Raw genomic sequence first — 16,938 nt, 5'->3', positions numbered from 1 at the left:
TGTTCTGTTGTCTAACACAACTTTTCATTTACTTCACAGGTTTAATAAAATCAGTAGATGTAAAGTGAGATTTGGGTACAATAAATATAAATGGAATCATAATTCATAAATACAAAATTCAAAGCATTAATCTTTACTGATTTAAAATGTTAGGGCTTTTTACCTTATATGACAATGTATTGTAGCAATAAAACATTTATAACCTGAAGTGCAACATGATCATATTACTGTAGGTGAATTATTCAGGTTATCTCCCAGAAGTACTGTGTATCATATATTATGTATAAATAACATATGGGACAGAATTAAAGTGTTTCAGAGAATATGTCTTCACAATGGTCAGATATAAACAAAAACAATTCAAACCATAAACCATTTGTGTCTTCATTCTGCATCTACAAAAGAACCTAAGAGCCATTAAAAAAATCTAGAAGTTAAATTAAATAGAACTTCCAGACAAAATGTGGTACATGATTAAAATACTTTTGAATTTATATTAACAATGTTTTACTAGGTCTAAAAGCAAACAACCAACTTTATGTTCTTCTTTTTCTGTCCCCATAATAATGCAAGACAGTCTGTCATTTTCCTTGTATAAAGTCAGCAATTGACCAGAGCAGAGCTTTTATATGTCTCAGAATCACAGGAATTACTTTTTTAAGGTAACTTGAAACATCCATGTTTTCCCCAGTAACATAAGCAGAAAAGGAAACCGGTAAAGAATAACTAATTGGTGCCTATTGAAACTAATAGATCCTTTCTCTGGTTTCTATAGCTAGCACCAGCATTTCACCCTGTACTTTTTATAATTACACAATTTATTGAAAGGAATACTCCATCAATAGCATTTCTTCTGTGTTCACTACAGTCCAGTCAGCAGACAAAATGCTGATCCATATTTAAAAGAAAACCGACTAGTAAAAGAAAACCTCCTTTCCTATGGGAGAATGTAAATATTGTATTAAAAATAATTTGGTAATTACAATTAAGGAAAGAATAAACGTCCCCTTAGAGGGAATATACATGTGAAACAATACAGCAATAACAAACATTTTCCCAAATGCCCCCTTTCTTCAAAGTCTCTCTTTTGCAAGCCTTGAAAACATCATCCACAAAAATGCCAATGAACAGGAGGAAGACTGGTGATGGCAGGGAGAGAAGAAAGGGAGATCTGTAGCTGACAGACATGAAAAGGACAGACACTGGAAAGCGCCACATCCTCTAGAAGACCTTTTTTAAAACTAGTAGACTTAGCTGGAGAAAATAATGAACTAAAAGGACATAAAATGCCAACGTTGAACAATTTATTACATTTTTCCATGTAATTATCTGAAAAAACCCTGTCTGACTGAGGTGACACAATAGTAAAATATTTCTTGGATTTGGGGTGTATTATCACTTAGTAAGCATTTTATACAAGCTTAGGATCCATTCCATATTAAGTATTTCAGTACAACTATATAACTTAGTCCCCTATTTCTATACATTTGTTACACTCATCGCTAGTAAAACTGATAGAGCTATCATTATGTAAGCCACAAATCTTTTCTTTCATTTGAAAGGATTGAATTTCACCAGCAAAACAAGTAGGTGGGAAGGAAGAGCAGCCAAACAAGATACTGTGATCTCTGTTATTAATAGGAAAAAACCCAAGCCCCCCCAACCCCACCCTCAAAACCAAAACAAAACCCAAGAAAAATAACCCACCCAGACCTCTTCACTCCCTCCCCCCAAATAACCAAAACACCCTACACACACATAAACTGTAAAGTATAAGAGCATGCTCCTCTATAATGCATGTCTGCCAGTTACCAGATAAAGGACCGGTTGTTCTTTTCTGATATTTTTATCCCTTCACTCTTGCATTATTGAATGGGAAAGCCATGCTTCTACAAGGTGCTCTGGTATGCCTATGTCTGTGCAGACATTAAAAGTAGTGTACAAGTCATGCTGAAACACTTTAAGTTCTAATAACTGGCACTGGATTATAAAGCTTATATACATAAGGTGTTTGTTAACCTGACTATGAAGCTAAACTGGCATTCTGCTGACCATGAAGCTAACAGCCACTCTACTGTTTGTCTTCATATCTCTGTCATCCCTTTGACTGACTGCCCACATGTATAATTCAGATACATGAACATTAAATTACTGGAATGGAAACTACTGCCAGTTTTTCAAATGTAAAGTTCTGAAATTTTATATACACAGATTTATCTGAGTGTTAAATCAAATTCTCCAGTTTGCAGAAAAAAAGGATGATAGTTGTAGCTTTTCCTTTGCAGTTTATACTACAACTCAAATAAAATAGAAGTCATTATATATATACTAGAACTTGGCACAGCCAGCTGTCCTCAAATCTGAAAAAATTCTGGTCTCAGCAGCCTGACAAGTAAATCACTTCTCACTGCTAGAAATGATAGCTTCATTAGGTCAAGGCTGAAGCTGCTGTTCCAGCACATGAAGTAAGCACCGCATTTGTCTGGATTCTATCTGGCTTGAGTATACCCAAAGGACTTAAATTCTTGTCTTGCTGGCTACTTAGCCATCACAAGCAAAACTCTGCCTCCAGTCCCCAAAAGGGAGGTTTTCTTGTTGCAAATAAAAGAAAAAAGGAAAACCCACACCTCCCCCCTGCAAAATGCACATCTTCCCACAATCATATTCGTAAACATAGTGATAGGCGATTTATATTTTACAATTTTTTTTCAATCAATAGGATCTGGAAGTACTTTTCAACCTTAACAAAACACTATGGACAAACTATACACAAGAATCACATCATACACTGCTGCAATGCATCCACTTGGATTTTAAATGTGGCAACTGCAATTAAACCAGTAAATTAGTTGGAAAATATGTCAGAGAAGAAAATAATGACATTGGAACCAGAATTCTCACTCTGAGCTATAAAAGTGATAGCAAATTTGACTCTATTTTAAACCCTTTTTCATAAAGTTTTGGGGGTTTTGACTTAAAATGGATCTCCCATTGCTATCTTTTAAACATTAGACCTTCCAACTTTAAAAATCTGCTGAAGCTGCTCTACAGACAAGGTTCCAACCATTAAACAATTCCAAGGCACAAGCAGGGGGATTGGCTTTGCCCAATGGAAATGGCACACATAAACCAGCTGTGCAACAGTATAAAATAATCATTGGTCCCAAAGGAGCAACAGAGAGAGTTTTATTGCCGAGAGTGGGTGTCTGTTCTGGTTTTACTAACACTCAGTAATGTATGCATGAAATCACATCCAGCGTGGTACATATGTGCTGTGAAAACAATGTTGTCTGCTTCCTTTCGCTTGACAATTTGTCCTGTGTCTGCTAGCCACCGCCTTCACGTTGAAGATAAAAACCTTTAGCAGAGGTAGAAGCAGCAGACGGTTTGGACTCGTTGCGTTCCTCTTACACCCTCTCTCCATCTCACAAAATGGCACAATACTTTACTTCAGACCAGCAAGATAATGTATTATATGAAAATGTCTAATGCTCCCTTCTAGTTCACTTGCAGGCTCTGCTACTAAGAGTTCATTTTCATCATAAATCATAAAAAGCTAGAAAAAAATAGCCTAAAACTCTTATCCAAGTGCAACAAATTGGAAGTTGTATTGCTCATGTCAAGCAGCTTCTGATCAGCTGGGTCTGGCTATTTGGTGCCCACTTAATGGGAGAAAAACATGGGTAGCTTTTTGTCCAAGGACGCTCATTTATGGATTGCAGGAACAGTCTTCTCCTGCCTCCAGAGAAAATGAAGCAGCTTGGAGAGAGCCAGTCAAAATACAAAGAGAAATATATTTGTACCTTTGGGGACCAAAAATGTTCTGCCAGGCATTTGTTAGCTGTATTTATAGCTGTTATTGCAAATAGTTGCCAATCAGTTGAAGATGAAAAGGAAAGCACACACACAATTTAAAAACCTTGAAAAGTGAAGTGGAAACCAGAAAGTTTTGATCAATTTTAGCTGGCAGTATCAATCTGAAAATCCATGTGCAGAGTCCTAGGAAAGAACCCACTGTCCTAGGTGTAGCACTCACTTCGCCTTCTAGCCACTGTGCTTCAAACAGACAGGTATAGTCTAACCTGTGTTTCTTGTAATTTTGGAATCGCATTTTGACAAAATGAAGCATCCCTTGATTGCCTGTGAAGGACCATGCCAGACAAGCACATGCAAATCCTTCATTTCTTTTCTAAAACAGAAATAAACACCATAACAAATTCTTTCTGAATATTTCATAAATTATATCTGCTCTTCTACTTCAATTATATTTTACAGATTAATGCCATAAATGAACACATGAGGCAGTGTAAAGCAGTTAATAAGCCTTTACCTCAAATATAATACTGTCAAAAGCTGCAGTAGATAAAACCTCAAAACACAACTAGATAAAAAAAACTGCAAGAGGGAATGCTTTATGAAATAATGTTGTCCCAGTTTTGTCTTTTTCATGACTGGGAAATTAAACTAATTTGGATAATAAGCTTTACTCAGGAATAGAAAAGTTAATGGAAATTACATACCTCAGAAGATTTAACATTATTTTGAATAAAACAGAAGCAAACCTTACTTTGCTGTCTCTACTTAGAGATCTCTTTTTTTTACATCTGCAAAAAACACAAAATAGTATAAAACAGTATCATGGTAACCAGACCAAAAAAAAATATCTCTCTCCAAGTAATTGCAGCATCAAAGTTTTTCAGTGTTCTTTGTGACAGCTTAAAATATTTAGTGAGGGAGACTTTATGGTGCCATTCTCCTCCCTAGATTAAGATTATATATCATGTTTGTCCTCCTTTAAAGAAAAAACAAGCCCAAATAATCTGCTCTTCGTTATAACTTAGGAGCAATTGGTAGAAGTTCAGCAGCTTCTGTGAGAAGCTGTCTTAGGAATTGCTGTCATGTTTCCTGATCAAAGGGTTTCTTTTTGAAGAAAACTTCTGTTAAATCAGACGAAGATAATCATCTTCTCTTGGTCTTGGCACAACGGGGTGAACTGAAGCAGTACAAGAACTAGTAATGTGAATTTCTGTCCATTACTTCATACAAACCTTCCAAAAGTGAAGTGCCAAAGTCCGCTTTCCTTTTCCAAACTGGAGGTTAAATGTGCCTGTAGAGGCTCAGCAGGAGCCAGCAGATCCTGGCACTCAAAAAACTAGGCACATTTCTTGCTGCTTTGCCAAGCAGGGGCTGCCACTTCCCACTGACCTCCAAAGTGGTAATTAAATGCTTGTATGTCACCATAGCTGTTACCGTGATGAGCGCCTGCTCAGGACATGGAGGCTAACAGATACTGGTTGAAGCATCCCAGTATCATTCCTGACAGTCAGCGACCTAGCAATGTCTTCATCTGTGTGACCTAGCACGTCTACACATTCTATATGGTGAACATGGTATCTTTATAATAACCGCTGACAGTACCAAAGCCTCTAAAAGAGTTTAGTGAGCTGACAGAGTAGGAAGATTTTGGCTACAAAGCTGAGAGCTAACTGAACTCCTTGCTGTTTGTCTAGCAGTTCACAGTTCCTGTGCCAAGGGCTGGAGTTTAGATTTGAAAACTGCTACTGTGAGGGTTGCAGAAGCCTTTTGAACAATGCTGGCTACATACTTTCTGTCATTATCAACACCCTGTTATTTTGGTTTGTTAGGTAAGAGCATGCAGAGGTACTACTGGCTCCTGCTGCCTTTGTCACAAAGTCCTAAAAATGCTCCTCACCTCCACCAGACAGGAGAGCAAGTGCTTCAGGGGAAACTGTGGAGACCACAGAGTAAGAAGACTTTGGTATCTAACATATAATCAATTTCAAAACCACAAGCTACTGAAACACAAACCACTGCCAGCTGGGAGGCTATTCTGAAGAAATATCCTTATGTGCTGTTCTCCAAAAACCCACTTTTGGCTGGGGTCAGGTTTTGGGATAAAGAGACCTTCAGTATGGCTCACCATGGATATTCTTATATTTGTTACCAATGTAGGTATTTTGAACAATATACTCCTGTGGCTAGCACAGCCAGTAGGAGATGAATTTTTTGGAAAGTAGTACAAATCTTGCCTGAAAATGTCACACTCAAGCCAAAACCTCAGTAATAACATGATATACCTTTATATAATTGTGATTATAGTGGTTCCAGGAGGAATAGTTGGAAAACCTTTAGAAACTCAGTAAAACAACTGACAGGGACCTGAGTTTGACAGAAAGATGCTGCCAGATTCAGCAACACGGTGCTGTATCTGTTGAAGTGCTGCTCACAAGGAAAAGCAAGGAGAAAGCTACTGCTGCTGCTCAGTCCTTGCAGGAAGCTCAGCACAGCTCGAAGGAATTGTATTTTTTGATGTGACCGAAATAATATGCTATTTAAGTACAATAAATTCTTAAAATAATACTTCCTCCACACTTGAAAAGGTTTGTGGTCACAGCAGTGATGGGATAGCTATGCCAGCCAACCTTCCCACCACAAATGTGGCTATAGCACTAAAAAATGTTTGCTTTTAACGTATGCTTACTCAGTATACATCCACACCAGCAAAAGCACTTACATGCCTCTATAACTGCATCTACAGTAAGATTTTTCTCCTAGGACTGACTACGTTCCAACCAGCAAGCTAAAAGCTAGCACGGGAGCCCATAGATGGCGGCTGCCTGTACTGCAAGATACTTACACCTGCAGAGAGAGGAGGAAATGCGTTCCTCGAAGTATCCGTTATAACGGTGTAAAGATGCTGTCACTACTGAAACAAAGACAAGTCGTTTTTTGGGAACAATCTCTGAGTGAAGAGTGACAGATCTCATTCTTTGGCACTAAATTCAACAAGCACAGTTTGCCTATGCCCACTTTGAGGGTGACCGCATCCAGACCATCTGTCTGTGGGGAATAGTTTCTGGCCTGTGCTAACTCCTGTAATATGCCTGAGAGTCATCTGGGAAAACTCTGCTTCGGGTGGGTCAAACGCTCACCAGGGACAATGCCTGAAACTTCACAGGCTGGGAGATCTGTTTCCATCCCCCTCATCCCCCAAGTGCCATTTACTGATAGAGAAGTAATATACAAAGTTATTACCCAAACCCTTGCGAAAACAGATATGGCAACAAAAATTCACACAATACTTTCTGGATTGTCTGGCATGACTGCAATGTCTCTCTAATGAGCAGAAACATGCTACTTAGCATTTACAGTTTTTATTCTTAAGCCCGTACAATTAGTGCCAGCAAGGGGAAAGTTATATTAAGAGAGCACATAGTTCCATCAAAACAATGCTGCTACAGCTATTTAGATACAGGCAACAAAACGTTTCAATACTCTGCTAAACATATGGCAGCAGCATATTTCTCATAACTAAAAAGAAAAAGAAGATAAACCTCTTGGAATAGCACACTGAAACCCCAGTTCCTTCATGTTTCATGGCCAGGATCATGTTGTTTAGTACCAACCATGCGGAAAAGGCTTAAAAGGAGGTTTATTCCTTGTGACCCCTTACCAATAAAAGAATAATGACATCTTTAATCTTTAATTCCTTTGCTGACTCCGAACAAATGTCACACAGTTTCTACAGCCAATAGCAAAACTACCCAAAAACTCACCTGTTAAAAACCTTCTGCCACACATGTAGGCAGATCACCTTGCACTCCACGTTTAAGTGAGCAGGAGGTGGGCACCAGACATAGCAAATGAAAACTAACCTTTCGAGGATCGGAAGTGCTTGCTGGGTGCCGTGAAACCTCTCGTCCCGTGCACGTTCACAGCTGCCACGCGGAACTGGTACCACCTGCTCGCACGGATGTCCGTCAGCCTGACCCGCTCGTCCGTAGTCTGGTGAGGAAAAGTTCATGCTTACTCCTTTTGTTCTGACACAGCCAATTGTGCTATCATCTCCTGTGCAACACCAGTTACTCAGACTGAAGGGTAGGGGACGCACTTTTCAATACACAGCAGTGTCAGCTGGCTGTATGCAACCACCTCACCTGGGTCCCAGCATCGCTCTGCACTGCAAAGCGTCTACAGCCGTGAACAAAATCATGTAACCACCCAATTTTACAGTGCATTGCAGGTCTCTTCTGGAAAAAAAGTAACCTTTAGAAAACCGGTGAAGTGTTAAATTCAGAAAATTAGTTTTCCAGTTATCACAACCTTTGTCCATGTATAGGACCTAGATGTTCAGGTGTTGACATTTCAGGGAACTCACTGCCCCAGGTCACAGGACTCATTTCTCCAAATCTCCATTCTCAGAGAATTAGGATCCAAAATGGCCTCACAAAATCCAGCGCTGTGAGAAGCCGCCTTTTCTGGTTCATAGGAAACAAGAAACCCTCAGGTAATGAATAGAAACCTTCTTCAGATCTTTGGCGCTTATGTCAAAAAGACACTCACAGCCTTAACTCTTCCCTGCAGACATTTCTCAGGTCATAGGAGATGACCTTTTCTCCAACAACACCCACTGAGCCTGCTGGAGTCACAAGTTCAATTTCCACCTTCTGTGGGGAGTGCCTTAACAGCTGAAATATGGTATAAGCAGAGATGCCCTCTGAACCCTTTCCGTAGGAGGTGCTTTACGTGCTCTTACTCTGAGTCTTGCTTTCCTTTATCTTTTTTTTCCCTTTAAACTTTTGAAGAGCTATCTTCTGTGCTATTTCTTATTTTTCCTAACACCAGAACTGAACACAGCCTCCTGGTAACCCCTGAGTCACTGCCAAGTACAGAAGAGGTAGTGTTTTTGTAGAAGGCATTGAAAACTCACCCACTTGTGGGAGATTTTGCTTTTGCAATTACCTCTCAATTATCCAGTTTTCAATTTATTTTAGGATGTCATTTTTATTACATTTTAATTTAATTCTTTAATGAAAATAACACATGAACCTGAACCAAATGTCCTGTGCATGTCTAAATATACCATAAAATCATTACCAATTATCATTACTGACAAAATATGCAAGCTCATTAAAAACATGGTGACTGCAATTTATTTTTCACAAGCTCTGTTTTCTGTAACTTCAAAAAATCTACCTTCCTTGTGTAGGATTCAACATTACTTTCAAGGATGCCAAGCACTTCTGACAAGAGGCACAGCATCCTTTCTGCTTTTTGCTCTTTCCAATACATGCAAGAGAGTAGCAGCCGCTGACCTAACTCAGATATAGCTGGAACTTGGGGAAGCTGCTTCAGCTCTTCAGCAATGGTATTTCTGGGGCCCTGGCCAATAAAATTTGTAGGTGTTACCCTACACTTAACCTCTTCATTCCTTGACAAGCGAAATTTAGGGAAATGGGTCCCTCATTTGCATGTGCATATAACGGCAAGAGAGCCTTTCTAAACTGCACTATAGGCTGCTCTCAGACTGGGCAGTGTCGCAGACTTTGAGCCCCTCACATACTGCTGCTATTCAGAGTCCTCCTCCTTTCAGACCACTGTCTTCGTCGGTTTTAGCTTAAGCAAGGGAAGCAATCCCAATGATCTCGTTGTCTGCCCCATCTTCTTTCCTTGCTGTAGCTGATTTATCGCCAGTGGTTATCTCTTCCAATGAAGGGGCTCCTCAAGGGAAGAAAAGGTCCAATCTGAACCAACTTCTACTGTTATTTTCATTTTATGGAGCACTGAAATGTGCTGGTTTTTTTCCTGCATGCAGGCCCACATACTCAAGAACTTACAGATAAAACACGACAGCGAACTAGAGTAAAACAAACTATCATTATATTAAGAGGAAAAAAACACGTATGTTCAGGCTGCTGCTGCACCTGAGATCAGGGTCAGGATCAATACCTAAGGGTAATTAAGCAGTTTCAACACTGTGGGTTCTTAAAAACAGGTTTGCTGAATTTAGTTACAAGGCAAGCATAATCTGAATAGACTTGACCCCAAATTCCTCAGCTAAGGAATCTTGTTTGTTATTTGCATCAACTCAGTTGTTCTGCTAGGACTGATTAAAAGAAAGGATTTCAGTTGTGTCAATATTCCATGGCAACCATGAAATACTGTAAGATCAAATAATCTGTCAATCCATATCACCATAATTATTTTAATTTATGAACGTGCCTTAGGCCTGTTACTTTCATCATTCACTTTGTTGTCAAGGCTCCTGTTAAACTCTATGGCATCCAGGAGGTGTAACTCCTCCATTGTGGAGTATAAACCACTCTGGCACATAGATTTACTAAATTTCAAGAAAGAGCTTAATACTACTGAGATATTTGTACTGCCTTACTGGAAAACTGGGGGGTTTTATATTATTATTTTGTTTAATTGCTTCAGTTACTTCACACTCCTAAAGCATGTTTGGAGCCAAGATCGTAATATTCCGAGTCCTTTCAATATCTGTCCTGTGTTAATGTAAGCCCACTAAACAGTATGCTGAGTGGTATTACAGTAATCAGTGGGCTGTTTCATTGTGTGCATTCCCTTTCTTTCACACTATCAATCCTGGTTTCCTTTCTGTAGAGCAAAGGTTTAATGGAAATAGGAGAGGACAGCCTTAGCCTGCCGAGTTCACAGCTCTACACCTTCTTTTGAAACCACGCAATGATGAAAGAATTTCCAGTTCAGAGAGTGAACTGATACCATCCAGGCTATGAGAAGAGCTGAGTTTATGTTTCCTCTGATGTAGAAGAAACCTGACAGTGCTGCATCCACTACTCTACCCAAGGACATCAGACCTCCCCTACTGCAACTGAATGCAATCCCACACAAGATGAGACCCCTGTAAGAGTGCTTACCAAAGCAAGCCCTTCCTGGGAGATCCAGAAACAAACCTCTACTGTACAGACCTGGTGGTTAGCTCCAGCAGGGATTTCTTGCTGTCAAGAGCTGAGAAACATTTTGTGACCCTCAGAAACAGACCTTAAGGTGTTTCAGAAATTTTAAGTTTTAAAAAGATGAGTTGTACAGAGTTTAAACAATTCCAAGCTGAAGAACTCAAGTTTCTCACAAGCAAGCAGTAAATACAGCTCCTTATTTGCTTTAGGAAAGGAATAAACTAATAAGTAACTTTCATCATTGTCTGCCCATACATATATATATACACAGACATGTGACATCCATTCACACAACACTGATGTATGTTCTGTCTGAAAACACTGACCTGACATATTTTAACTAACTTAATTATTTAATATGTTTATTTAAATTTCCACTGTAAACAATGTAAGTAACACTCTTACTTTTAGAAAGCATTAGCACCAAACTGAATGCTAAGTTTCTTCACAAGTTATATTACCAAAGGATAGTGCAGCAGGTCCTGCTCAGCTGCTCAAAACTTAAGATACAGGGAGTGTAGGAAATTTGGACACTTCTGATACCTAACAAGTAGCTAACTAGTATCTTGTTTCCCATATTTTTTATATTAAATAATGGAAATCAGTCAACTGCTTAGTTATGATAAGCTTTCCTAACAATGTGCAATGAAAACCTAAAGTTAACAAAATCCCTTCTTCCTGAAATGAAGAATAGCTAAAATTACTGCCAATGCGCTTGCTTTCTTTATACACTTGGGAGAGTTAAATAACTAACATATTAATAGATTGAGCCTTAACAAAAAAAAAAATCAAAAAGACCTGATGACACATTGCAATACAAAGTAAACAAACTTTTTCTTTTTTTTTCAATACTAAGTAAAAATTTATGTGAGAAATGAGAAATTACTTGCAAATTAGCTCATGTAAAGGAAATAGACAACATAATTGTTTTTAAAGAGTAAACACCTTAAAATGAAGTAACTGAAAATTATAACCCCATTTCTTCTTGGACAGATAGTAAAAATAGAATATTGGATAATGAACTCTGATAAAATATTATGGAATTTCTTATAACCACAGAATCACAGGATGGTTTGGGTTGGAAAGGACCTCGAGGACTGTTTAGTTCCAACCCCCTGCCATAGGCAAGGGCACCCTCCACTAGACCAGCTTGCTCAAAGACCCACCCAACCTGGCCTTGAACACTGCCAGGGATGGGAAGAAGAAGAGTCAAACAATAATTTTGCATAATTCCACTACATATAGGCACAGGCATAGAAAAAGTTAGGTCCTCACCCACAGCATTTTTGATCTTTGACTGGTTTTCACATTCTCTCTCATTTAAGTTGCAGAGTAATGAAAGAGCCAGCATCATCTGCCCTGGACTGAGATGGCCCCAGCATCCTCAGCCAAATGGCTGAGTTCTTTGCAACCTTTGCCCATAATTAAGGTCTCGTACCCCAGTGTTTTGGAGTCATACAAGAAAAACTCTCAGTTATACAGACAAGAAAAGCCTGAGGGCTGTGCACACAGTCACTTTAGTCAAAGTGGATATCCATCCTTGTTGCTGATATTGCAAAATAAATTCTTTTGGATGCAGTCACACTTAACAAATTTGATTGCCTGGTGGGATGTCTAAAACTGCAACACCAAGGATCTACATTCCTCTATAGAGATGGAAATTCTGATTACTAGCGACCCTCAGGGGTGCCCAGCCTGTATGCCCCATAAGGTATGCACAGTTCACAGAGCCACTCAGACGTCCTAAAGCTTGTTCTGATCTGACAACCCCAGTGGGGTCTCCCACACAAACATGCATCTCTTGTGATGCAGAAGGAACAGAGAGGTTCTCAGAAAGAGGTCGATTGGAGGAGGCTTCTCGTGCCACAGAGATTAACTCAGCTCCTTCTGCCCACACACAGCAGACCTCCAGGAAAGGCAGCTGCCAGGATTCTTACCACCGCTGCACAGGAACCCATTACTGAAAGGCTGTCCCCTGTACATCACTGCAAGAAGGCAGAGGTTTGTATATGCTCCACCACTGAGCAGCATGTGTAGCACATGCTTCCAGAAACATGCATGAGGCCTGCTCCTGGGATAGGAAAAAGCCCAGCACTGTGCTGCTTTCGCAGGCTGAATCTACCAGCCGCAAGAGCTGGGCTTCTGCGGCCGAGCACATACACATGGCATGGTTAATCATATGAGGAATGGCTGAGGGAGCTGGGGATGTTTAGCCTGGAGAAGAGGAGGCTGAGGGGAGACCTTATCACCACCTACAACTACCTGAAGGGAGGTTGTAGAGAGGTGGGCGATGGTCTCTTCAGCCAGGTGACAGGAGACAGGACCAGGGAAAATGGCATGAAGCTGTGCCAGGGCAGGCTTAGATTGGACATTAGAAAAAAATTTTTACTTAAAGAGTTGTCAGGGCCTGGAACAGGCTGCCCAGGGAGGTGGTTGAGTCACCTTCCCTGGATGTGTTCAAAAAAAGGGTTGATGAGGTACTTAGGGATATGGTTTAGCATAGGATGGAAATGGTTGGACTTGATGATCTTCAAAGGTCTCTTCCAACCTTGTTATTCTGTGATTCTGTGATTCTGTAACGGTGGGGAATAATTCAGAGCTGGCTCACTTTGGCTACATGCTATCTTCCTGGTAACAAAACCTGGTTGTTTGCTGAACATAGAGAATGAAGGTCGAAGACCTACACCTCAGCTGAGTGACAGTAAGTCACTGTAACGTTACCAGGTTTGGAGGTGTGCAGGGTCCTTTGGGCTTGCACAAGCAGGGTTTCATGCCAGGCTCTGCTGTGGGTGACTTTCTGAGCAAAACTCAAAATGCAGTGGCAGCCCCCTCTAGCACCACACTGAAGCTAAGAACTTCGCTTGGGAATGTTCTGTTTCACAAGCTTGACATTATTTTAGGATAGCTTTTTCCTTCGCAATCGGAATTTACAATGAACACAGACTGTCACAGAAATTAAACTCCGTACTACATTCTGTAGTTCTATTTAGTCCCTATTTTCCCTTCTTTACCTAGCTATAATGACATTTTGCAGGTCTTTTCAAAATCAGCATTTTGCTTTCCTTGTCAGCAGGGATGAGGGTGAAGCAGTTAAGATAAACGATTGGAACTCTGCCATCCAGGTGGACTGTCAGCATGTTAAAAAACAGATTGAAACTGGGAAGGAACTAAGTGAAAATTTATGCTCCGTTGGCTGCTTCTCATTAAGAAACATTTACTCATGAATCTTACATTTTCCGTCTGTATTGCACTGAGTGATAAGAGCATGACATCATAGTCTTATCTGAATTGGGAGGGTAGTATCTGAAAAAAGCTCGATGTTACATAGAATAAAGATTTTAGGCGCTTTTTTTCATAATAAAAATATAGTTTTATTTTTAGAACACTAAATAGCCTTTTCACTAATTGTATTTCTTATCTTTTGTAAGACCCAGCCATGCTTTGGAGACTGTGCACAGAGTCCCACTGACCTCAAAAGGACTATGTCTCTTACGTGCTTTCTTCAATGGATTTTGGTATCTAATTCTAAATTTTTAAAAGAATTTTGGATTCCAGAGGCTTTAGAATTCCCAACTGAACAGATACATAAGTATATGCTTACAAGAGAGTGCCACTCCTTGGCCTTATGACAATCCAGCCTCCAGCTAGTTCTGTAGATTTTTATCTATACAGAGCAAACCCACAAATAAAACTTAATTTTGAAAACATAAACCTCTGAGCATTTTTTTCTTTTGGGGAAAAGGAAACTACTGTTTACTACCTTAATGATATATTCACATATTTTTTATGAAGTTATTTTCAACACACATCAAAAGCTTTCTGTAACTCAAAAGCTGGAAGTGAAAATATGAAATTCTTTTCTCCTGAGTAAATCTAGAAAACAGTTCATTGACCAGTGAAGTAAGACCTTGGAGATCTGGTTTCTGTTTGCAGTTTTGTCATGACCTAGAGAGACAGGTCCCTCTGCACAAGCCTCCCTACCTGTAAGTGATCTAACTCTTCTCAAGCCTGAAGAAGACCTTGAGATTATGGTCTGTAACCTTGGGATCCATATCACTTTACAAAGAACTGACCTGTGCCACAGTTTGCCAGTTAGTAGCATCATCCTCACTTGGATGGATTCCTTGATTCCACCTTCTCTGAACAACATAGATCACGGGTTCAATAGAAATATTGAATTTTGAAGACCATTTCACCTCCAAGTCCCCAGACTGAAGTTCTATGAATTTTAATTCTTTCCGAGGTTTCAGTGGAACACCTGTAGTAGGAACGTACAGACAAAAATACATGAGTAATTTGCAAGATGTAATTAAACCATATGTTAATGAAATTGTATAAATTTTTTTTTAAAAAAAAAGTGGTGGGAACGGATAGGCTGGTGAATATAACACTTTCCAAATATGCTTTGATAACCTAGAGAAAGATCCCTTTGATCCCAAGCAGAATCAGTTATACCTGTTCAGTTTTTCGCATCATTTGGCTATAAACACATCTAATGACAGAATTTGCACAGCATCGCGTAGCAGTCTGTTCCACCACTACTCTACCCTTACTATTAGTAAGCCTTCTCACTACACTGTTTAGTCCCCTCTGCTCCATCTTAAACTCAACACTTGTCCATGATGATCATGGATTGTGGAGAACAGATTCCTTCTTGCACCTATAGAGGAGCCTCTTATGTACTGCAAGACTGCCATTCCTCTGAACGTTTTCTTCCTCACTCTAATAACCACGGTGCACTCCATTTTCTTTTTAAACCAGTCTTTCTAGACATCTGATTATTATTGCAGTTGTCTCTGTTGGCAAACAGCCCTTCTCCAGAGTCAAGCCTAAAACTCGACATAGACCATATCTAAGCTTTTATTAGTGCAGACTAGAGAAGCAGAATTACTTTGCACATCTTACATTAGTCTGATACACTTAAGAAAATTGTTTGCCTTCTCCATGGAAGCATTGTCTTAGTGACTCACATGAAGCTGTATTGCATGACATGTTACTCTCCACTCTTCCCTAATGATCTAGGCAAGGTAATTCCAAGGCATCTTGGAATAGAAATATCTAATGTACATTGCCCAGTTGTTACATTTCAGAGACAAAGATGTCTTTCTAAAATGTTACAGCAATTTCTTGTGACACAGTGACACTGAAGGAAAGTTATTTCTGTTGTGTCTACTGCTGGTAACATCACATTTTTAAAACATCTGCAGTAACTTGAAGGGGAAAATCACACTTCAAATTGGGTGTCTTTTGATTAAATCAACAAATCAAGTGTTAGATACGTTTCTGTAGACAGACTTTAGAAACTCACATATTTGAGTGCGCAGCATTTTGTCGCTTTAGGTTATGTCACAAATCAGATTTCTGTGCTGACATATAAACCTTCTTAGCAAGTTATCACATGCACTTCAGCTGTTTTGCTATTTCAATGGGTTCCACATAAGTCCAGCTATGTGTTTTGGTTCAATAAATTGTTTCCTATGCAGTTTGTCACAGATGAACGAGAACCAAAAGTTCCTAAGGTGAACAAACTGCTTTCGTATTTTAAGATGACCTCTCCTAAATCTAATTATACAATTAGTAAATAAAAGTTGATATTGTAACCCTTGAAGGAACAACCTAAAAATCAACCTAAGGAAAATCCAGTACTTAAATTTGGTTGTTGCAGCAGTTTGAAGCCTGGATATCCTTCAACAGCCTGCAATGCCAGTCTAATACAGCAAACACCACAGAACATGTCAGTTTGGATTTCCACATTTGAAAATCCTTCTTTAATTATGATGTACAATAATCCTACAATTTGCATGTTAAGAAAACTTCCATCTGCTTTGCATTAGGGGCAGTTGGATTCACTTGATTGCAAGTATCTCAGCCTCTCCAGTGTTATGTAATTGCGTGCAGATGGAGCGGAGCAGCACAAACAAGGAGAGCACAGCCTAAGTGCGTTTTAAAATACTTTTGTAGAACCAGCACCATCAATTTCATATCCAGATGTGTAGATCCAATCACTCTTCAATGTGCTTTTTATTATGTAAATGGTCAGCCCTTTCATCATGCTGGAAAAAAAAATTAGCCCTCTGAAGTCTGCAGTGCTTAACTGAAGAATTCAGATCACTGATTGCTGTATGCGTGCAACACCAGAGCCCAGGAAAAATGTTTCTAGAGGTGTCTTTCAACTTGCACACAGATCTCCATGCTACGA

The 16,938-nt window shown here is 39.5% G+C and overlaps 1 protein-coding gene across 1 annotated transcript in view; it reads right to left on the bottom strand.

Annotated features, from left to right (window-relative positions):
• Nucleotides 1-16,938, bottom strand: part of ANOS1 (anosmin 1) — a gene marked incomplete at both ends in the record, with an annotated part of 128,970 nt that overhangs the window by 32,908 nt on the left and 79,124 nt on the right. The window contains 2 exons of the mRNA XM_084270833.1: nt 7,677-7,806; nt 14,813-14,997. Of these exons, the coding sequence (XP_084126959.1) occupies nt 7,677-7,806; nt 14,813-14,997 (315 nt within the window). The remainder of the gene's footprint in view (nt 1-7,676; nt 7,807-14,812; nt 14,998-16,938) is intronic.

Source organism: Gallinula chloropus (genome assembly GCF_964237585.1).
Source record: "Gallinula chloropus genome assembly, chromosome: 1".
In the NCBI taxonomy this organism is placed as follows: domain Eukaryota; kingdom Metazoa; phylum Chordata; class Aves; order Gruiformes; family Rallidae; genus Gallinula; species Gallinula chloropus.
This window is presented reverse-complemented; position numbering and strand designations above follow the sequence as displayed.